Consider the following 24,520-nt stretch of genomic DNA (forward strand, 5'->3'; position numbering starts at 1 on the left):
CCACTCAGTGTTCTCATTCAGAAAATGAAAGCAACTGAGTCAGTGACAGATGGTTTCACAAGGTTTTAATTTAGCAGCTTAATAAGATGGTTTTAACCTACAACAGCTTAAGCAAACCCTTTGATTAGGGCAGAGGATCTCATTGAAATAGATTTTAGTGTCCTGCCATAAGATTCAGTATATTGTCAAAAATACTGGGAAAACCTGTCATCATGTTCTGAGAAATAATTGGGACAAAAACAGAAACATGAAAGAACTGTTCTAGTATCCTTCCATACATCTGTTCTCTCCTGCTTATCTGGGGGCAGACTATGAGGGCAGCAGCCTTAGCAGGGAAGCTCAAACTTCCCTTTTTCCATCCACTTCTTCCAGCTCATCCAGGGGGAACCCAAGGTGTTCCCTGGCCAGCTGAGTGACATAATCCCTCCAGCATGTCCTGGGTCTTCCACAGGACCTCCCCCCAGTGGAACATGCCTGGAATACCCCACCAGGGAAGCATCTAGGAGGCATCCTAACCAGATGCCAGAGCCACTTCATCTGGCCCTTATCAATACAGAGGAGCAGTGGCTCAGATGACCAAGTTTCTCACCCTGTCTCTAAGAGAGAGCCCAGCCACTCTGCCGAGGAAACTAATTTCGGCCGCTTGAATTCACAACCTTGTTATTTCAAAAGAAGTGATTTTCTTGTTCAAATTTAAACCTTGGAATCTTATTCCCATGAAAGATGAGCAGAGAGGAATGAGGCACTAATGGAACTAATGCAGCCATAAAATGTCAATATGAAGCAAATGTTTAAAGCATTTAAAAAATTATTATAGTTATGGTTGGATTCTCCTGTTTTAATTTAAATTTGTTAGATGATCAGCATCTATTATTAAACATAAATCTTAATAATTCTAAATAATGATTCTAAATAAATACATCTGTCTCTGGAAGCAACAGAGAACGTTTCACTGGTGACCTTCAGCAGCTAAAAAACAAGCTTGAGATGCATTTTAACGAGCAGCATAATTACCTCAAGCATGGAGGAGAAAAAAAAGAGTATCTTATGGGGATACAACAATACCTGTATCGGTCTATGTGCTTGTACTCTTACTTGGTTTCTACAAAACCCAGTACCAATGTGAAAAAAGCTAGGGCTGTCAAAATGAACTCATTAATGCAAAGAGATTAATCTGTGGAATTAACACGTTACTTTTTTTGAATGCATAAACAGTTATTACTCGTGCCATTTTAAAAATCCAACATTGCCATTATCTTTGGTGAGAAAAGCTGATTTTTGGCATATAGGTGCTTTGACATTGCAGGGAACCGAATTTACCAAAAACCACTTTATCCTCCTTATTTATGAGGACTGTGACATTTACATTACAGCCTTGTATTTAGAGGATGGCCGCAGGATGACCCTTTTCATATATCACACAATTAATCACTCAGTCATGGCATCTGACATTCTGGTCCAAACTCCTTACCAGTGAACTTTAATGGGATTTATTAGTACTCATATCAGTACTCAAATGTAAGTACTTGTAACAGGTTTTAAAAAATATGGTTTCGGTGCATCCCTGATATGATACTTCCTGGTCTTTTAAATTTCTACTGCAGGCTAAGGCCGGGTGCCCAGCTTCAGTCCTCAAGAGCCTGCAGGTTTTAGATGTTTCCCTGCTCCAGGTTACCTGATTCAAATTAAATGGCTCTCTTCAACAGCTCATCATATGAATGTTTTGTAGATGTCTAATTCTACCCAAAGACATTTATTCAGCATTAACATTTATCCAAGATTTCACCATGATCAATAACTTGATTAACACTCCATCATGCAGGATTCATACCTAGAATCTCCAATTTTTTTTAACCCATTTTATAACCTGTTGGGCTGTACAGAGCGCTATGTAGTAGCCATGGGGCTACCAGGGCTAACATCTTTCCAGCCTGTTTTTAGGGTTGTTGGAGTTGTTAGTTTTAAATCATGCCATATCATTACCATTTTTATTTTTCAATTTATGCATTCAACTGCCACCTTTACAACATCCAAGACATCTTGTTTTCAACACACAACCCATGTTGTAGCTCCATATTTAAAATTCATATTGGATGTTATATTATTTAAAATCCCTGAGCCGCCACCTTATCGTGGTGGAGGAGTTTGTGCGTCCTGACGATCCTAGCGGCTATGTTGTCGGGGGCTCATGCCCCTGGTAGGGTCACCCATGGCAAACAGGTGTCTAGGGGAGGGACCAGATGAAGTGCGGCTCAAATCACCCCTATGATAATGACAAAGCAAGGACCAGGGTTTCCCGGCCCGGACGTGGGCCACCGGGGCCCCCCTCTGGAGCCAGGTGTGGAGGTGGGGCATGGAGGCGAGCGCTTGGTGGCCGGGCCTTTGCACACTGGGCCTGGTCAGGCTCAGCCTGAAAGGTGACATGGGCCTCCCCTCCCGTGGGCTCACCTCCTGCAGGAGGGGCCATAGGGGTTGAGTGCAGTGTGAGCTGGGCGGCTGCCGGAGGCAGGGACCCTGGCGGTCTGATCCTGCAAAAGCTAGCTCTAGGGACGTGGAATGTCACCTCTCTGGTGGGGAAGGAGCCTGAGCTGGTGCGCGAGGTTGAGCGGTTCCGGCTAGATATAGTTGGACTCGGCGCACGGCTTGGGCTCTGGAACCACTGTCCTTGAGAAGTGCCGAGCAGGTGTGGGCATGCTCATTGCCCTCCGACTTGGTGCCTTGGGGTTGGGGTTTACCCCAGTGGATGAAAGAGTAGCCTCCCTCCGCCTTCAGGTGGGGGGACAGGTCCTGACTGTTGTTTGTGCTTATGCAACAAACAGCAGTTCAGAGTACCCACCCTTTTTGGAGTCCTTGGAGGGGGTGTTGGAGAGTACCCCTTCCGGGGACTCCCGCATTCTGCTGGGGGACTTCAATGCTCACGTGGGCAATGACAGCGAGACCTGGAGGGGCGTGATTGGGAGGAACGGCCCCCCTGACCTGAATCCGAGTGGTGTTTTGTTGCTGGATTTCTGTGCTCGTCATGGACTGTCCATAACAAACACCTTGTTCAGACATAAGAGTGCCAACATGTGCACTTGGCTTCAGGACACTCTAGGCCGCAGTTCAATGATTGACTTTGTAGTTGTATCGTCGGACTTGCGGCCACATGTTCTGGACACTCGAGTGAAGAAAGGGTTGGAGTTGTCAACTGATCACCACCAAGTGGTGAGTTGGCTCAGATGGTGAGGGAGGATGCCGGTCAGGCCTAGCAGACCCAAGCGTGTTGTGAGGGTCTGCTGGGAATGTCTGGCGGAGTCCCCTGTCAGAAAGAGTTTCAACTCCCATCTCTGGCAGAGCTTCAACCATGTCTCGGGTAAGGCGGGGACATTGAGTCCAAGTGGGCTGTGTTTCATGCCTCTGTTGTTGAGGCGGCCATCCACAGCTATGGCCGTAAGGTTGTCGGTGCCTGTTGTGGCGGTATCCCCCGAACTCATTGGTGGACACCGGCAGTAAGGGATGCCGTCAAGCTGAAGAAGCAGTCCTATCGGACCTTTTTGGCCTGTGGGACTCGTGAGGCAGCTGATGGGTATCGGCAGACTAAACGGAGCGCAGCTTCGGCGGTTGCTAAGCCAAAAACTCAGGCATGGGAGGAGTTTGGAGAGGCCATGGAGAATGACTTCCAGACAGCTTCAAGGAGATTCTGGTCCACCATCCGGCGGCTCAGGAGGGGAAAGCAGTGCTCCGTCAACACTGTGTACAGTGTGGATGGGGGGCTGCTGATCTCGACTCGGGACGTTGTGAGGTGGTGGAGGGAATACTCCGAAGACCTTCTCAATCCCACCAACACGTCTTCCGATGAGAAAGCAGGGTCTGGGGTAGCTGGTGCTGGCTCTCCCATCTCTAGGGCTGAGGTCGCTAAGGTGGTTAAAAAGCTCCTCGGTGGCCAGGCCCCGAGGGTGGATGAGGTCTGCTCAGAGTTCCTTAAGGCTCTGGATGCTGTAGGGCTGTCTTGGCTGACACGCCTGTGCAGCATCTCGTGGACAGTTCCCCTGCACTGGCAGACTGGGGTGGTGGTCCACCTCTTCAAAAAGGGGGACCGGAGGGTGTGCTCCAATTACAGGGGGATCACAGTCCTCAGCCTCCCCGGTAAGGTCTATTCAGGGGTGCCGGAGAGGAGGGTTCGTCGGATAGTACCTCGGATTGAGGAGGAGCAGTGCGGTTGGGATGTGGGAGTTTGCCCAACCAATCTACATGTGCTTTGTGGACTTGGAGGAGGCATTCGACCATGTCCCCCAGGGACTCCTGTGGGGGGTACTCTGGGAATATGGAGTGCTGGATCCGCTTGTACGAGCTGTCCGGTCCCTGTACGACCGGTGTCAGAGTTTGGGCCGCATTTCCGGCAGTAAATCAGAATCCTTACCAGTGCGGGTTGGACTCCGCCAAGGCTGCCCTTTGTCACCAATTCTGTTCATAACTTTTATGGACAGAATTTCTAAGCGCAGCCAAGGTGTTGAGGGGATCTGGTTCGGTGGCCTCAGGATTGGGTCTCTGTTTTTTGCGGATGATGTGGTTCTGTTGGCTTTGTCGGGCCGTGAGCTTCAGCTCTCACTGGAGCGATTCGCAGCAGAGTGTGAAGTGGCTGGGATGAGAATCAGCACCACCAAATCCGAGACCATGGTCATCAGCCGGAAAAGGGTGGAGCGCTCTCTCCGGGTCTGCAATAGGGTCCTGCCCCAAGTGGAGGAGTTCACATATCTCGGGGTCTTGTTCATGAGTGAGGGAAGGACAGAGTGGGAGATCGACAGGCGGATCGGTGCGGCGTCTGCAGTGATGCGGACTCTGCATCGGTCTGTCGTGGTGAACAAGGAGCTGAGCCAAAAGGCAAAGGACTCGATTTATCGGTCGATCTACATTCCTACCCTCACCAATGGTCATGAGCTGTGGGTAGTGACCGAAAGAACAGGATCACGAACACAAGCGGCCGAGCAGGTATTTTCTTAAAATAGCCACACTATGGCTGAGCTTCAAAATAGCTTAAAGATGTCCCGTGATATTTTCCTTTAAAAAAAAATAAAAAACAAAATACAAAAAACAGAAGCATGAAAGAAACAACCATGACTCTCAGCTGGGTTTGGGGGATCAGTGAGAGGTCTTGCACATATTATGTTAATTTTTTCCTTCTCAGTTTACCACAAAACAAACTGCTCAGTTTCTGGTTTATTCTGATTGTAGTAATCAACCAAGCAGCAAATATAAGTCATGTGAGAGAATTTAGGTACGCCATGGACTGTCCAAGTTACAGGATGATCGGGATATAGAGTTGCAAGTCTGATGAGGAGCAACCAAAGAGAAAAACAAAGCAAACCACAAAACACACACACACACACACACACACACACACACATATATATATATATATATATATATATATATATATATATATATATATATATATATATATATGCATGTATTTATAGTTATTTAGCTTTTTTTACATACAAGAGATACTTTTTTATCATTTCAATTATTTTGATCACATGTCTTTCATTATTTTGTAGGTATGCTTGAGTTCATTTGCCTGCATGTAATAGTGACTGCTTAAAAAGTCGATACAATACCGCCACCTGAAAAGTCTTGGGATATTATAATAGGACATTAGCTCAATTTAATAGTTATTTTTGAGGAATAAAATATTGATATTTATTGATAAAGGACACAGTATGCTACACTGTTAGAATTTTATTGTGATGGTTTTTGCTACTTTTTATTGTAGGTTGTTTACATTGTATTTTTTTTACAAAAAAAAAGAAAATTGTCTTTTTTTACAGTAATTTACATTTACATGCAATATAAGCACAATGCAGACTATGAGTAGAATGATTTTTATTATCCTAAAAATACATTTTAAACATCTGTATAGTCAATGTTAATGTTCTGATAAGACATACAAGTTGTATTAGGTTCATATTCATTACGTACATCACAAAGTATTGCTTTTGCATTAATGTGGTTACTTCACATAAAGGCAAATCAGTGGTCAGTATTTTTCCTATTTTCATCCATCCAGCCAGCCAGCCAGTGTTTCTATAGCCACTTTATCCAGTGTAAGATCATGAGAGGGTTGAAGCCTATCCCAACTTTCATTTCACTGCTCATTGTCAATATTTTGGAGACCCTACAAAGATACTTAAATCATGTTTTCAGGGGCGCTCACGTCTTATTAAGATGAGGCGAGCTTCCTGGGGTGTACACCACTGGGTTATGAACGCTAGTTTGTGCTACACATTTATACATGTACAACTAAAGAGTGGCTTCTAAATAAAAACTGCAATTTACATTTATTTTTATGGAATCTTTTGTACATTCCCTCTACTCCTGCCAGCCAAGAGAAAAAAACTCCACTAAAACAACAGAAAAGTAAAGTGATGTCACACTTTGCATAATTATTCATTTTTAATTGGTCATTACTCATATTAAGAGGCTCAGACAGCTGTTCGCTTTAAGCACAGCTGCAGCTGTTCTGCCTGGCTGTGACTGTGAAGGTTTGGGTGGATATGTTTATTGTGAAGACTTTTGACACTGACGTTTCTGAGTCCATGGTACTGAGGATTGTCTGGCTGTTACTACTGTGTAACTTGCCATATAGTGTCGTCAGAATAAATAAAAAAATAAAAAAAAAACTTTAAAAGTTCTCTTTTTACATGCAGTGGTGCAGACTTCTGCTTGTGCCACTACAGCTGAGGATAAACCGACCGTCTCTGTAGTTGAAACAAGTGGCAGCCGATCACATTTGAATATATTAAACTGTATCGTTACAGTTCAGCCTTCAATGGTCAGTAAAGAAATGTCCAACCATGTGTTGCCTGATTTTGTTTAATATATGCAAATACTAACAAATATACTTATTGCATATTTTGTTTAGACAACTACTCTGATTGGCCTGTTGAAGACAGCAAGGCTGCTGCGATTGGTGCGCGTAGCCAGGAAGCTGGATCGTTACTCAGAGTACGGAGCTGCAGTCCTGATGTTGCTCATGTGCATCTTTGCCCTAATTGCCCACTGGTTAGCCTGTATATGGTACGCCATTGGCAATGTGGAGAAGCCCTACTTGGAGCACAGGATTGGCTGGCTAGACAATCTGGGTGTGTCCATTGGAAAGCGATACAACTACAGTGATCCTAACTCTGGTCCCTCGATCAAGGACAAATATGTCACAGCACTTTACTTCACCTTCAGCAGTCTGACAAGTGTGGGCTTTGGAAATGTTTCTCCAAACACCAACTCAGAGAAGATCTTTTCCATATGTGTAATGTTAATTGGCTGTGAGTATTTTATCTGTTTATAATATGCATTTTCATTTGGTATTACTTTCTACTTTGGCACCTCACTGAAAGACTTTTTTGTTTTGTTTTGTTTATTTATGGGAGGGGGTTATTCTTCACAAAAGACTGTCAGTTTGTTGCAGCATTTGTTCATATTCACTATTATTTATTTCAGCCCTCATGTATGCCAGTATTTTTGGAAACGTCTCTGCCATCATCCAGAGGTTGTACTCAGGGACAGCCCGCTATCATGCTCAAATGTTACGGGTCAAGGAGTTCATCCGCTTTCACCAGATTCCCAATCCACTGAGGCAAAGGCTAGAGGAGTACTTCCAGCACTCGTGGACCTACACTAATGGAATTGATATGAACACGGTAAATAACAGAAATCAACACATCCATCTGTCACTGTAACTAGGAACAACATAACAACTGATTTCACTGAATGATCATTAAAATGATTTATATGTAAAACTCTAAAAATAGCTTTCTGTCTTTCGTTTGCTTTTCACATGGACCGACATTCACTCATTGGTAAGAACAGGAGGTACATGTTTTTTATTGCTTCTCTTTCAGCTCTATTTTAGATAACTGCATTATCCAGAGTGCATTGTAGAAAACACAGTAAACCTTTTCACACCTGTATGATTTCTGTGTAAATATGTCATACATCACAGAATGCATATTTCAGAGCAGATCAAATAAAATAAAATAGATAAAATGTAAATAAATTATTAACATTTACAAATTGGGCTATACAAACTGATCTTTAGGTAAATAAACTAAATATTGCCATGTAGCCATGTACTTAGACAAGGCAACAGTACAGGTCATTAAGCAGAGAATAATTCTTAAAATGTATGATTTTTGTTTTTCATTCAGTTCAAGAAACAGCAGAGTATGTTGTTAAGCCAAAATTCTAAGTTTATATAGTTAATTAATCATTACTTTACCATTAATTTGTCTCTATACATTTTCTTTATGCTCACTGTGCAGCTGTCATGTAAAATCACATTTTTCCCATTTCTATAGTATTGAAGTGTTAAAACCCCAAAATATGTCCTATACATAAAGCAAAAAATGATTAAAGTCAAATATTATGTTTACAGGAAAGTCTAACAAATCTAAGAAGTCATTTAAAACAAATAATATCCTCATTCTAATTGTGGCTAGTCATTCTGAGGCCAGTTGAGAGTCAAAGTCCCTCCAACATGTCCTGGGTCTTCCCTGGGTCTCCTCCCACTAGGATATGCCTGGAATACCTCACTAGTGATGCATCCAGGAGGCATCCCAACCAGATGTCTGAACCACCTCATCTGGCTCCTCTCGATGTGGAGGAGCAGCAGCTCTACTCTGAGCCCCTCCCAGATGACCATGCTTCTTACCATAACTCTAAGGGAGAGCTCAGCCGCCCTTATTTCTCAGTTCGGCTGCTTGTATTCACATACATAGATCAACCAATAAATTGAGAGCTTTGGCTTTTGGCTCAGCTCCTTTTTCACCACAACAGACCACCGTAGCATCTGCACTCCTGTCTGTCAATCTCCTTCCCCATTCTTCCCTCACTTGTGAAAACAGACCCAAATCACTTGAACTCCTCCACTTGAGGCAGGACCCCATTTGCGACCTGAAGAGAACACTCCACCCTTTTCCAGCTGAGGACTATGGCCTCGGGTTTGGAGGAGCTGATCGTCATCCCAGCCGCTTTACACTCAACTGTGAATCGGTTCAGTGAAAGTTGAAGATCTTGGCCTGATGAAGCCAACAGAACCACATCATCTGCAAAAAAGCAGAGACCAATCCTGAGGCTACCAGACTGGATCACCTCAACACCTCAGCTGCACCTAGAAACTCTGTCCATAAAAGTTATGAACAGAATTGGTGACAAAGGGCAGCCTTTGCAGAGTCCAATCCTGACTGGAAACAATACCGACTTACTGCCAGCAATGCGGACCAAGCTCTGGCATACAGGGACTGAACAGCTTCTACTAAGGGGGAGCGGTACTCCACGCTCCTGGAGAATCCTGCACAGGAACCCCGGGGGAAACAGTCAAATGTCTTCTCCAGGTCCATAAAACACATGTAGACAGGTTGGGCAGACTCCCATGGAACACAGTGTTCCAACTACAGGAAAGGATTTGATGATTTCCAGAATGTTTGGCCTTCCATCAAACATTAATGTTGTTGAGGTCAAGTGTATTGATAAAGTCTATGACAACCAGCACATGGTCTTCTTTAGTTTCTCAATATTTCTTTACAGAACTCTGGGCTCATTCTCCTGCTGCACTACAAATCCTTCCCTCACAAACATGCAAACAAGATCACATCTCTGAAGAATGATCAGGGTAAAGTCAGTTTTGTGCAGGTGTTGAACTGCTGTGTATGCAAAACAGTTTCAGATTTAAATATCCCCACCACTGTTTCACTGTGGGTTTGTTCCAGGGTTGTATCATTCTCTCTCTTGTTTGTGTTTTTACACATACTCTTCTACTATTGCCACAAATCTCTAACTTGAATTCATCATCTGCTAAGAAGTGTTTATATATCTTGGCCTGCTCCAGGTTTTTGGCCTTTGTTACCTCTTCTTTAAGAAGTCATTCGCCGTGGCCCTTTTGAACAACATCTTTGCTTTCTAAAATTTCATTTCTATGTGCACAAATCTTGATTTATTTATATTTTGTCACAGTTACTTTTGGTTCACCTTTTGGGTGTTGATAGAACTCATCCTCTCTCTAAAATGCTGTATATTGCCACACCCCAATAAAAACTTTCAATTTAGCAATATCTTTAAAGAGACACTTTCTGCTTAGAATAACAAATTGTCTCCTGAAATGTAAATTTAGTAACGATTCATGTTTCCCACTATCACTACTCAAAGTGATGTCCTGCTGGAAGCTTTAGGCATAGCCACCTTTATAACAGGTGAAAAATAATTGAGATCTGGAGCTTTCTGGAGATAATTGCAAACTGACCATAGTTACATTTAAAAATGCATCGGATCATTCATAACACTGTTAATGCATTGTGATCTTGATATGCAAAAATCAGGAACCTTGGAAAGAAAATGACAACAAAAATACAATAAAGCAAAAAATACATTTACAACTAGAAGAAAAAACATAAAGGTATAAAGTAGCAAATCAACAGGGCAACATCAAAACCAAAAGCAAACCACATCAGAAAACGCCATGTAGGGAAACACAGACATATAAGAAAACATTACAACAAAAACACAAAAGCCCAAAGAGCAAAAATTAGCTACAAAACAGCTGATGTATTTTCTGAACGATTGCTTTGCATTTTGTTGTGTTTTGTAAAATATCATGTTTTTCTGTTGTTGTGTTTTCTGTATTTTGTATGTACCTGTGTTTTTGCCCCTCATGAAATTTTGATGTACGTTCCAAAATTATTTATCATATTTTTTTTTTTTTTTTTACCTTAGAACTAATGTATTTTTAATGAATCAAGAAACAGAAACATTTTTTGCACTTGGTTTCTCATCATCCCCCATGTTACACATACAGGCTGTCGTACAACTATTTCTTTTGACTGAGTTAAATAGGTCAATATATTAACAGTTTGCTTGATTTCATTCTGTATCCAGATAACTGTGCTGTTGTTAAGCCTAATTACAACTTGTTTTATTAAAAGTGTATTGATTTAACACTTAGCTGGACACAGCATCCAGTGGGTAACGTAATCACTAACTATCTTTGAGGGCATCAAACCAACATTATGACAGTTTTACTCACATATTTTCTCTGCATCACAGGTGTTGAAAGGTTTTCCTGAGTGTCTGCAGGCAGATATTTGCCTTCACCTCAACAGAAATCTTCTGCACAACTGCAATGCTTTCCAAGGAGCTACTAAAGGCTGCTTGAGAGCTTTGGCTATGCGCTTCAAAACCACTCATGCACCTCCTGGAGATACCCTGGTCCACGGTGGGGATGTTCTTACTGCTCTCTACTTCCTGTCCCGTGGCTCCATTGAGATCCTTAAAGATGACATTGTGGTAGCTATCTTGGGTAAATATAATCTTCTGTTGATTATGTTACAGATGTGTTGAAACATCCAGAGGTACAATTCCTTAGATTAAAAGACTATGATGTAAGCCTCTTATGAAAGATGAAATTGTTGTAGTTCGAGTAAACTTTCAAACATCTACATTTTTTGTTTGTTTATTTCTTCGATCCTTTTCCACAGTCTGCAATTATTCATGGATGTAGTGACAACCTCAGTTGCATGTAGGACCTCCATTGCCTCCTGAATAAATAATTGCCTCTTGAATAAGTGATAAATTGCAATCAGTTGTGTCCTTACATTTTTTTTTCTTTTTAATATAAAGTTTGAGTTTGCACAACCAAATAGTAAGCTTGCTCAGTGAAGATGTACGTATAGCACTTACAGAAAGACATGCCAATACTCACATGTAAATTCTGTATAGATCCAGAGACTGTGAAGAATTAATATGTGATTTTGCTTGAAAATACAAATTGTTTTTACACTGACTTCTATCCTCTATTGTCTGTGAGGGAATTAGGGTGTTTGTGTGACAGGTTTGAGGTGCTCTGTCTTTCTGAGATATTTCTGTTAAGTGGCAAAGGCCGTTAAAAGGTGGTTGTCTGTTGCTGATATTTCAAATAGTGCCATTTCACAAGTAATGTGAGGTAAGCTCCAGTTCATTTATCCTGAAAGAATAATGTAAATTTACCCTTTTTTTCATTGTTGAACTGTAACCAGGTGCTACAGGCAGAGCCTGGGTTAAAATTGCTATAATTTATGAGATGAATGCTCTCTAGAGCTGCACCTGACAGAATGAGGTTCAAGCATAGCAAAAGTTGCTGCATCACACAAAACAGCGTTTTAACAAACATGCCTGAAAAGTTGCCATCCCCGCAGGCCCACACATTTATACTAACATACATAATGCTCAATCAGCAACATTTTGCTTTAGTTTGCACAGTTTGTATGTTTCTTCTGCTGTTTCCTTCCAAACTGTTCCTTCCACGTCTAACATGGTGGCAGTGGTCAGCTTATGTTGCTGAATCCTTTTCCCACATATGATAATGCTGACATGCAAAGCAAGTTGCATTGTTCCACAGGTTAGGAATGAGTCTGCTACACTAACGATAATCTAAATCCTTGTGGTGAGAGCTAAATGCGGGGGAGGGATACATTACTCTGTGTAAAGCTTTTTTCTGAGGTAGAAGGTGTCCTGTGCATGCTGTGAAAGCCTCACTGGCAGCCAACGGATCGTATCCCTTTTTTCTGAACCCCTGCTTACACTGTTCACATTACGTGAACCCCACACACCAACAAAGAGTTTTTTTTTATGATGACCTTTAAACAAGACCTCATCAAAATCATCCTTGTAGAGGAAACTGTTTTATTCAGCATGATGACTAAGCTAATGTTAAAATATTTTTTATAACGTGATGTAAGTTTGCTGAATAAAGGGCTTAGTTATGTGATAGCCATTATCAACACAAACATTTCCTTTGAAGTGCACAACAAGTAAAGTGTGTCAGTTCCTATCAACCCTCCTCTGGCCTCACATCAAAGTTGCTTTGTGTTAGTGGTTATTCCTCAGGATAAATAATGGATCAAAGATAGAAAGGCAGCTGATGCACAAGCCTTAGGAGAACATCTTCACAGAGAGGGAAAGCTGTTTGATTTTCATTATCCACAAAGACAAACACGTCTGTTGCCCTTTAGTGAAGACTGAGGAGTAGATTGATATCCCCATGGAAAATGTAACACAAATTCTTATCCATAAATACACGTGGTTAATTGTAGAAGTCAAAGCAGGCAAGGTCAGCATTCTTTCCTCCTGCTAATTAACTTGTTGACATGATTAAACTTATTGACTTTGTGTTTGTTTTGCTACCAGGAAAAAATGACATCTTTGGAGAAATGATCCATCTTTTTGCCAAGCCAGGGAAGTCCAATGCTGACGTGCGAGCTCTGAGTTACTGTGACTTGAGCACCATTCAGAGAGAAGATCTGCTTGAGGTGCTTGATATGTACCCAGAGTTTGCTGACTTTTTCTTCAACAACCTGGAGCTTACTTTCAACCTTAGAGATGAGTCTGTCAAGGTAGATATTATTAAAATAGTCTAATGAAACCTATATTTTCAATTTGTGCTGGCCTTTCCATTCAAGGTCCTGAAATTATTTAGCAATTATTAACAAAGCAATTAACCATTTTTTAAAACTTTCACAGCCTCCTGATACCCAAGGATGCGATTCAGATGGTGAGGGCAAAAAAAGCATGAAAAGGAGAATCTCTTTCACACCAGATCTAACCAAAGGTCAGTAGAGACAAATTAACAGTGCAGCATTGTCCAGCATGCTTTGTGGTTGCAAACACATTCTCTGTTATTGTTTGCTGAGTGGTGCTTGCAGAGAATATGTACTCTCTATGGACTATGGTATAGTGTTATTTCACTGACTCCTGCTCATTGTTATTCTCCAGGGGAAGACAAGGAAGCAGTTAAAGACAGTCAAAAAGAGAAAGGGTCTAACTCGTGCCTAAAGAGAAGTTCAGTAGTCCTAGGTTCCTCCTCACTCTGTGTTCCAGTCCTGGATTCTGATCTTATTGTCAGAGACAGCTTGAACAGAAGAACATCTCTTGAAGGTGAACAACCTTTTTCTGTTAATGAACTTGAAATGTTATATTAAAAAACTGTTTTGTATTTTGAGGACATCTTTTGAATTTGATTTATTAACATTGGTACTTCTGTTTTTTTAGCCCCAAATTCTTTTTTTAAGTTTTTTGACACTTGAACATCAGATTAACTTGTATTAGATGTTACTAAAACACAGAATAATCCTAAAATAATAATGCCTGTGACTGGCAGAGGGGACATTTTAGAAAACAGAACAAATGGCTTGAAACTGCTTTTTGATCAACAATCTTGCACAACGTGGGTTTTTATGTTTATGGCATTTATGTCATTTCAATACATATAGTAGTTGGTGGTTAAAAAGGAGGAGAATGTCTTGATTCAAGAATGTAGTCTGTAGATTTAAGTGAAAACCATTAGTGTATATAAATCCTGTGACGAGTCCAGAAGGTTATGGTTAACTGTATTCAGTTGTATCAGATCACTTGTAAATAAGAATAATTTTTTTAATTAATTTTTATTGTGATCAAATTATAAACAAAACAGAAACAGTCACACAACAAGAAGCTTTGAATTCATGCTGTTTGGGAGTATTTCTTTTTTCAAGAGCGTAATTCTTTGGTTTGAGAGCAACCCAAGAGAGAGGCTGACATCATCATGGTACTGCATCTCAATTACTCTACACTATGAGTAGTACACTGTGATTCTGATACTTATTTAACAAATCTATAGTAATGATGATCAGCTCCTTATTCATGCTAATTTCTCTTAGGTTAATTCTATAGTACAATAAAAGCAGAATATCTATGTCTCAATTTATGATTTCCTTTGCTTTATATTCAGCATACTGTATGTTTGTATAGGTACAGTTACTTTAAATGAGAACTTTTACTGTGAGTTAGCCAGTCACTGTGTTTTTCTTTCAATGAAAAAAAATGTATATATCCAAAGAAAAGCATAATATAAACAAAGTGCACCCTGAAGAAGGCTGTGACAATTTGCTGTCAGTATTTATCTAGTACTCTACTGGCAGAAGGACATTTGACAGACAGTACATTGAGCAACCCAAGAGAGGAAAAAATATCCAAGAGCCGAAGTTTTGAGAGCAGAGAATGTGTCTGTGTGAGAGGGAAAGAGACAAAGCTTGAGTGTGAGAGCAGAATTTTGAGAGAGAGCAATATGATATGTGAGAGTGAAAACAAGAAATTTTGCTTTCGAATCAAATAGTTATGCTCTGGATTAAAAACGGAAATACCCCCAAAGCCATTTCAGTAGGAAAAGTGGTGTGTGTGCAGTACCTTTTGTGTAGCATTTAGGTGTTTGCGTGACAGGTCCTCAACTTTATAGGCATGTTTGTAACTCCATCAGACAAACCCGTTCTTCCAGTCTCCAAGTCCGGACTCTGGGTTTGTCAAATGTGGAACTGAATATGTTACATATGAGCAAGCAGCGTCATATTATTTTTCACATTAGACCTTCATGTTTGCCACAGTTCATGTCGTCATGCTGGCACTTTTCTTTCATAAATGATGCATGATGATTCAGTAATTGCTATTTACATGTTCTGCCAGTGTAATAATGTAAATTAAATAATTAAAGGCTACTTCTTCACCTGTAATGTTTATCTGAACAAGTAGCAGGGATCAAAACATAAGGCCAGGCTTTAATTTTTTTTAACCTCCCAAATAATAAAGGAAGTAACAGTTAAATGTTGCAAACTTCATAGTTTTTATTGAATGGTTCACATTTTACTACTTTTTCCAACCTAACTACAATTCATGCACGTGCTGCAGAAGGTATGAAGGTTTTATGAGTCTGACCTTTTTATGAATGAGCCACCTTTAAAGACAAATATGCAACAAGTAAACAATATGTCTTACCATAAAATCAATGTTTATTTGTAGTTTTAGTTTGTTCAAGGAATAATAGTTCTTAAAGCACTGTGCAGTCTAGCCTGGCATAAATGCAAAACCTCGTCTACTTGCCATACTTAAACACCTGACTTGGAAAATCACAGGGTTTTGGACATATGCAGATATGTAGGAAAAAAGATCTGTCAGACTCATTAATATATCATGTCAGTACAAAGGCACCTGCACAGACCACCAAATCTGATAGTTAAATTGGAGAACTAACCACTTCTGCTTAAGACCACAAAAGGGGCACAACATGTACTGTATCACTGAACAGCAGGAGGAAAACCAGCATGTGCCCAACAGAGATAACATAAAAGACAACCATAATAATTCTCCTTCTACAAAAGCTTGATAAATTACAACAAGGAATCTACACACAGCTTTCGGGCAGAGATTAATCACATTCTATTTTAGTTTTCTTTGTGTGTAGTGATGACGTTGCTCTGACCCACATGTGAGAATGTAAATCATGTGTGTTGGTTTGGTTTCCCAGATCTGCGTTGTGATAAATGGGCCTGTAATAAGCCTACGGACTACCCGGATGAGTCAGCACAGTTCCAGGACCTGAGAGAGGACGATAATTCTGCCAGCGAAATCACATATGGAGAGGTGGAACAACGCTTAGGTCAGCTGCAAGAGCACTTAAACAGGTAGATATTTTTAGTCAGCAAAGAGAAGGCTGGTCTGAATTTTACCATCCAGAAGTTTGATTTACTCCTGAATCTGAACTTTACCAGTTTATGTACCAGTGAGACTTTGTTTCCATGTAAGATATTTTTTATGATCCTAATGACATTGCTCATGTGATATTAACAGTCAGTGACTTAATATAGCAGTTTGCCATACTTAATTTAGAAAGTATATAAATAATATAATACATATAATTATCTATCTTATTATCTCATATAATTAAACTTGTATTATAAGTCTATCTCAAAGAGATGACTAAAATTCACATTGCTTTTTAAATTCATAATAGCAAATACCCAATCACATAAAAAAGATATTTAGTGAAGAAATACTATGTTTTTTTTTCAGTATAATACACTAGAATTATTTAACTACATCTTTTTTTTCACTGTTAGGCAGTAGCTTACTGCTGATAAGGTCATATCCTAGCAAAAACCTTGACATGATTATTAAAACTCCTCTTGTTCTAAAGAAAATAGTCATAGGACTGAAATCATACTGTGTGGTAATTCTTTTACAGAAGTGGATGGTGCCACTGTTGTCTTTACCTGTGTAGGCTTGGTTGTACACTAGTACATGCACCTAGAATTATGTAAACTTCAGTAGCAAGAGCCAACAGGAAGATTTCTTTAATTAACTTTAATTAACCAGTAATTTACACTTTTATATCTGTAGTGTTTTCAGTTATTGGGGAGTTATTATTAGGCAGATATAGTGTGTGAAGATAATACTGCCGGATGGTATGGAATAATATTTAAAGTCTTAGTGGAAACATGCTAAATGTTAACATGTACCTTCTAGGAACACCTTCATAACTTAAAAATAATTATAATTACTCCCTGGCTTCTAAATTTTTCTTCTAAACTGCTGATCTGAGGAAGTGGTGTCATCTGCATAAAACTAGGGAATTTTGTCCATTTGAACTTGAAAAATAAAGGAAATGTGTTAATCATTCCAGTTTCACTTTTACTGTCAAATATGTTGGTGAATTTTAATCAAACATTTGGTAAAAAAAAACACTTTATTTAGAGCTAGACAACAGATTTAATTCCAGACTACTTGTTTAACATATAAAAACACTTAAAGGCAAAATAAGTAGCATTGACATCGAGGCTTTTTAGGTTTTTCTGAAACTATTTCTGGTCCGCTTCTTTTACTGGCTTCCATACCTGCACGCTGTTGCCGACATAAAATACCAAACGCTGCCTTGTTGTTGTTAGGCAACCGTGGGGAGTCGCATATGATTGGATAAGGAACCAGGAAGATAGAAAGAGCTACACAGTGCACCCAAGTTATTCCTGCATGGAACTCTTATTTTGAAGGAGAAAAACTTGACAAAGACATTGTTGATGTAGGAGACAGATTGTTTATAGGGAAGCTTTCTTTTATCCCTCGCAGCAAATGAGAACATTTAAAATTATTTTTATTCAGCCTTTAATTTGTATTGCAGGCTCTCTTTATAACTTCCAATTACAAATTCCAAAAGTTAAAAAATTGTGGCATGGCCACTTTTTCCATTATATGAAACTGACACAAAATGAATGTTTACCACTCTAAAGATTTCCGAAAACACTAGTTGGAGGTTGGACTGGAAGGTTAGTAGCATTCATGGAATTTCACTCAGCTGGAGTTTCAGTCCGATCGATAGGGTGTTATCTGGTCGTCTGACGCTTTTCAAGTTTGATGTTAAACTTCATTAGTTAGGTTTAGGTATTTAAATCATATTGTTAGGATTAAAAATGTAGAAATATATTATTGGTGTCTGCCTGTCTGCCATCATGTTACCGCGGACCAATGTCGTTGTTACACATTCTCAGATGAAACTCACCTGACTTGTCTGAAACTTGTTATATCTTGTACCTGTGGCACCTTTGGTTGATGTTATTTTAAAGCTGTGGGCTGGTAGATTTTAAATGACTTTCAACATTCTTAAAAAATAGGAGGCTGAACCTATCAATCAGTTGTAGGTTGCAAGGAAGCTTGTATGAGTCACCAGTCAGTGGATGTGCTGAAAATAAATCAGCTCTGTAGAGCATATTGGATTTTTTTTAAGATTAATTTATGTATTCATTCACTTATTTATTCAGAAGACAGGATGTCAAGAAATTTAGATTTGTAGTAACAATATAGACCTACTTAAATTTGTCAGTTATTATGAATATACAGTGATGTTTCTAGACTCTATGATTCCAATTAAATGCAAATCCACTCAACCAGTTGTAGGAGCTAAACTTTAGCATTTGAAGTTAAACGTTTTTTAGTATATATATATATATATATATATATACACAGTAAACTCATCAGATTTTGACAACTTTGAGAATACATCTAAACGCATTAAGTATATATAAAACTTATGATTCACCTGTAATCATAAATATTCATGTTGTTTTTATATACTGCCTGACCAAAAAAATTAAAAGTCACCACAAAACAAAAAGGTCACACTAATATTTCGTTGGACCACCTTTAGCTTTGATAATGGCACACATTTGCTGTGGCATTGTTTCAATAAGCTTCTGCAATGTCGCATGATTTTTTACATCCGGTGTTGCATTCATTTTTCACTAAGCTCTTGTGTTGATGATGTGAGAGTCTGGCCACTACGCAAAGCCTTGTCCAGCGAAGTCCCAAAGATTCTCAATGGGTTCAGGTCTGGACTCTGTGGTGCCCAATCCATGTGTGAAAATGATGTCTCATGCTCCCTGAATTATCCTTTTCACAATCTGAGTCCGATGAATCCTGGCATTATCACCTTGGAATATGCCCTTGCCATCAGGGAAGAATAAATCCATTGCTGGAATAACCTGGGTCCTCATTTATAAAGCTGGCCTAGGTACAAAAACCGGCGTATGCCAAATATAGTCAACTTTTGGGATTTATAAAAACCAAACTTGACAGGAAAATGTTCCTACCTCCAGAGCAACTTTTTTTTTAATTGTTGTCCCAATTTCTGTCAAGACGGTCTTTATTTCGCGCAACTCCTTGTCCACGTGGTTAATAGCGGTGATTGTGTCCCTCTGCACTGACCAATCAGCTGGAGCACCCAGCAACTAGAAAGAAATATTATTTAACACTAAATAAACTGCTACCAATCTCAGATATATCTGTACACATTTATTTTATACATTAAAACAAATTACCAACATCCTTACTGTCATTTGGCAGATACTTCTCTCCAAATCGATTCACCACTCGAGGAATCGAACTTCAGTCTCCCGCATGGCAGACAGATGCTTTACCGTCCAGCCGTATGTTGCGACACCTCAGGCATGTCTTGCCTTCTGACACTATGATGACAGGATCAGCCTCCTGCTATCACTATTCTGCCTTTCTGACACAAATGATGCCCACGCCGTGCGCACCAACTAAACATTTTTACATTTGTCAGCGTTGTCCATCAGGATCTCAGTCTCACACCCTGAAAAAATTCTACTTCTTAACTCTTTTTCTCTTCTAAGCCATCATGCAAATAATGTGATGAATATGTATTATAGGCGTCCACCTGACCATTTATAGCCACCATGTGGGCGTGGGAAGATGTTCCCTCACGCGCACCCTCTTTAGAGTTGATTCTGATTTATAGACGGAAACAGGTGTAGGACGTGCGTAGGCATGCTTTGATAAATCTGAAAGTAGAAGTGCACAGCACTTCCTTTTTGCGCAGCAGACGCCACCTGTAGTTTGCTTTGCTACGCAGTTTTATAAATAAGGCCCTTGGTCATTCAGTATATTCAGGTATCTGCTGACCTCATTCTTTGAACACATAATTTTGCTGAACATAGACCTGACCAACTGCAGCAACCCCAGATTGTAGACTGCCCCCACTGACTTGTAATGTAGGCACTAGGCAAGATGGCTGTATCACTTCGTCTGCCTCTTTTCTTACTCTGATTCTCCAATCACTGGATCAGGGTGGATCTGGGCTCATCAGACCACATGACCTTCCTCCATTGTTCCAGAGTCCAATCTTTATGTTCCCTAGCAAACTGAAACCTTATCCTCCAGTTAGCCTCATTGATTAATGGTTTCTTATGGCTACACAGCTCTTTAGTTACCTTCACATTGTGCATGTGGAAATGCTCTTACTTTCACGATTAAACATAGCCTTGAATTCTACTGTTGTTTTCCCACTATCCTTGCAATTATGATGTGATTCTTATCAAACATACTAACATCTTCTCCATGACCACAGGATGTGTCTTTCTAAATAGTTGCTGAAGAAATGAGAAGCTACACATTTCATCAGTTGGGGTTAAATACCTTGTTGCCAGCTGAAAGATAATCACCTATGCAGTAATTATCCAATAAGAGGCTCCGACCTATTGGCTTAGTTAAATCCAGGTGGCAACCTTTTTTTCTTAGCAAGGCAGTATATAAAGACACATAAAAAGATAACTGAGCCACTACATGACCCTGAATCCACTTTGATAGAACTGATCCAGCTGCTTTGCATTTGATCAAATTTCAAAAATATATTTTCAAGAAATTCAGAACAAAAATGAAAAAAAAATATTGTCAACCAAACAGTAAAAACAAAGCGTTTACTCAAACAGTAACAATGATACATACTTGAATCTAGTACAGGGAGGAGGAACAAAAAGCAGAGGAAAAGTCTCCTGTTAAATTTATGATTAATTTTACATATTTATCTTCAGGTTTTCAGTCACTTGTTATGCATATTTTCTCTTAATGGTGTTTCATTTCTTAAAGTTCTCACCTCCCACGCAGTTAAAAGTACACAAAAGCGACACCGAATGTTCACAAGTAGGTGGATGAAGGGAACTAGCTGGCAGAAGCTGTTGTGGGACTCTGAGTGGGAGGCTGGATCTACTGGACAAAGGATATACAGTACCTCTGTGTAACCACAGCATATCAAAGAGAATGAGATGGAACAAAAACTAAGTACTAAAATGCTTCTTTGAAAATTGGCACCAATGGAAAAAATATGTTTAAAGCATTGTTTTACATACAAACTTTTTATTCTCACTGGAATTCAGACATAGAATAAAAGAGCATCAGAGGGCCTAAAAATTAGGATAGGTCATTTTATTAAGCACAAGTAAGACAAAATATTTTTTTCCACTGCGCTATACTTGACCTTTCTGTTGTTGTTTTGGTGGTTTTTGTTTTGTTTTTGCTTTTGTCTTTTTTATTTGTTTGTTTGTTTTACACTTAAAGTAAAAATATGACTGCTTTGGTGAAGGTACATTAGTCAAAAGATTAATAGTTTGTATTTTGTTTTTTGTTTTTTTTTCCATTAACAAATTTTGCCTGACACCCTAAATACAGACTTTGGGTGATATCTGGTTATAATTAGATTGATTAAACAAGTATGAAAAGTAATTTCCACAGTAAATGCTGAGCTCACACCTCCCACACAGACCTAATTATCACTGCTGGTTAGAGCAGTGTCTTCTGTCTATTGCTCTTGCAGAATGTGTTTCCACACCCTCGCTGTCTCTTCATTTGTGCTCCACTAAGGAGCAGAAGCTCCACCTACTGCTCCGTGAAGTACAGCCGATTATTTTTTCAGCCATTATCAGACTCAGCCAGGGTTGTGCTCATCAGAATTAAGCATTCATCTCCTCCTGTCTGGGATTAAACACTGCCTGACTGTCTTTTTAACTTAGTGTTTTGATCCTTTTGAGGCTGGAGTCGCAGTTGACATCAGATATTCAGACCATCCTGCGGATGCTGCAGAGACAGCCAACTCCAGGACCCCCTGCCTACAGCACTGTGACTGCCAGTCCAGACTATCACAGGCCTGCTGTGAAGGTTCAGCCAGTTGCTCTGACTGCAAGCCATTTTTTACGCCACACAGGAACTCAAGTACGAACAACATTTCTACATATGTAATGTGTACAAATGATTGTGTGGCATTGTGACACCTTTTTTAACTGTTAGACTTAATTTTACATGTAGTAGTTTATATTTATTGTAACATTTTACTTCTCAGGAACCCAGGCGGAAATTGGAAAGCAGCATTCAGGAATCCAAAGACTCTGTGTCTAGCTTGGCAATTGTGAATGCTCCCATGGAAGACAGCCTTACAAGATTTTTTGAACAGAGACACACGGAGCCGCAGCAACATCGACAACAGATTACAACACATCAGCAGGCATCACTGATCCCGCTTCAACCTGAAATCTCTTCTGCTTCTACGTCACTTTCTGAGCCCAACCACAACACCACTGGACACCACAGACCTGTCTCAGACCCAGAGTTTCCAAGGCTGTAAACCTCTCAACAGCAATGTAATCAAATATCAGGGTTATAATGCTGTAATTACAAAGTAGCACTTTCTTGTTTTTATCAGCATGCTGGTGCAGCCATCTGTATAGTTAATTTACAGTGGCTTTTTAATAGAATTGAGATTTTCATTAATTGTGCTTTGTGCAAATAAGAAACAGATTAAATTTATTAATATTATCAGTCATTTTCAGCCTATGGATTTACATGCAGATACCCAGCTAAATCACTCTAAACCTATTCAACTCAGTGAAGATCATTGCTGAATGAGGACAGCTCTCCCTTAGCCAGCATGTGTACAGTTTGTAAGCAAAGGATGCTGGTTTGAGGGCTGGTTTTGGTTCTAACAGAATTAACACCACAACAACAGAGCAGCTTTATGCTTCACCATCGGCCACTTGTACTTCAGCTTTTTATGTTCCCACTCAGTCGATCACACTGGAATAGATTAGAGTCAGCCAGAAGAACCTGCCCACATAACCTGTCATGAAATGTGATCCTCCCACCAGTGCATCCATATGTCTCCATTGACAACTTCAGTCACCAACCCAGGAAAGAAGACGTTACCTTGACAATCAGACATGTCTCAACCTTCCCTTCCTAAACAGAAAGAGCTGACTGACCTACCTCACTTAGAACAGGTCTTATTGAACAACACTTCAGACATCAGTGCATCACAGCAAATTTTTTCTTTTCTTATATTTGTGTGTGTGTGTGTGTCACTTGACTCTCCAACTACCAGGCCCTGAACACCACAACACAATAGTCTACACAACAGATGTAATGTGGCTGGACAAGCCAGGAGATCCCAAAAATGACTCCCTAGTTAAGGGATATGGTAGAAAGGGGGTATTTGGCAAGTGTCCACCATGTTACCCAAAATACAAGATCTTACAGTCAAAGTAGACTGAAAAAATCAATCCTTTCAGGTCTAGTAGATGGGGAAAGTAAGTGTAGTGGCAGCACCACACGAGTAGTCACATAACCTCATTTAAGTACAGAGTCAGACCCAAAGGAAATACAAAAGTCTGCTGATGAACAAGGGAACGGGTGTTGACCATCAAACCACCACTATATAAACATTTTTATTCATACTGCTTAGTCCAATTTTTTTACCCCATATGATGTTTGTGTACAAAATGTAATAAAAGGGGGGTACCACATGACTGCAGACATATTTTACCCATACACCACCATCAATTTGTGCCTGTAGTATAAAAACGACAGAAAGGTTATCCCTCCTGCTGCTGAGTGTCAATAAGGAGCGGCTACTGCATTACTCACTGCCAAAGTGCAACACAGTTGATCGGTCAGTTTGCTATACTCCAGAGCAACAAGGAAGGTGAAATGGAAGCTTTGACTCGAAATTTTAAGTGTAGGATGCTCACACCCTGTCACTGTTTTTAAGGTGCAGCTGGACAGCAACTGGTGCGAACAGAAGTTTGTTCAGGCTGTTGACCTGTACCATCTGAGATTTTACAAGAAAGATGTGAGCCAAAACTAGGGCCCTGCACTGCTTTGTGTCCTCAGTGGCATCATACAGAAGTACCTGAAGTATGAGGAGGTGACTTTGTTAAATCAAGGAAACGATGACACAGCTATTCTTCATCCAGTTCCTCAAAATGTTGCATAACACCTGACAAACACTGACAAGGCTGTAGAAAGGCCTGGTGTGAATTTTCTCTCCTGGTGGCAGAAGAGCTTGCATGATTTTGTCAACATGGATCACTGATGA

General features: G+C 40.0%; 1 protein-coding gene across 1 annotated transcript in view; it reads left to right on the top strand.

The window, feature by feature from the left end:
- Positions 1-23,888, top strand: part of LOC121650646 (potassium voltage-gated channel subfamily H member 7-like) — a 65,183-nt gene extending 41,295 nt beyond the window's left edge. The window contains exons 8-16 of the mRNA XM_042002235.1: positions 6,902-7,301; positions 7,477-7,676; positions 11,074-11,326; positions 13,192-13,397; positions 13,525-13,612; positions 13,777-13,938; positions 16,337-16,493; positions 22,185-22,365; positions 22,493-23,888. Coding sequence (XP_041858169.1) covers positions 6,902-7,301; positions 7,477-7,676; positions 11,074-11,326; positions 13,192-13,397; positions 13,525-13,612; positions 13,777-13,938; positions 16,337-16,493; positions 22,185-22,365; positions 22,493-22,774 — 1,929 coding nt within the window. The 3' untranslated portion in view covers positions 22,775-23,888. The remainder of the gene's footprint in view (positions 1-6,901; positions 7,302-7,476; positions 7,677-11,073; positions 11,327-13,191; positions 13,398-13,524; positions 13,613-13,776; positions 13,939-16,336; positions 16,494-22,184; positions 22,366-22,492) is intronic.
- The last annotated feature ends 632 nt before the right edge of the window (positions 23,889-24,520 follow it).

This window comes from Melanotaenia boesemani, chromosome 12 (assembly GCF_017639745.1).
Source record: "Melanotaenia boesemani isolate fMelBoe1 chromosome 12, fMelBoe1.pri, whole genome shotgun sequence".
Classification (NCBI taxonomy): Eukaryota; Metazoa; Chordata; class Actinopteri; order Atheriniformes; family Melanotaeniidae; genus Melanotaenia; species Melanotaenia boesemani.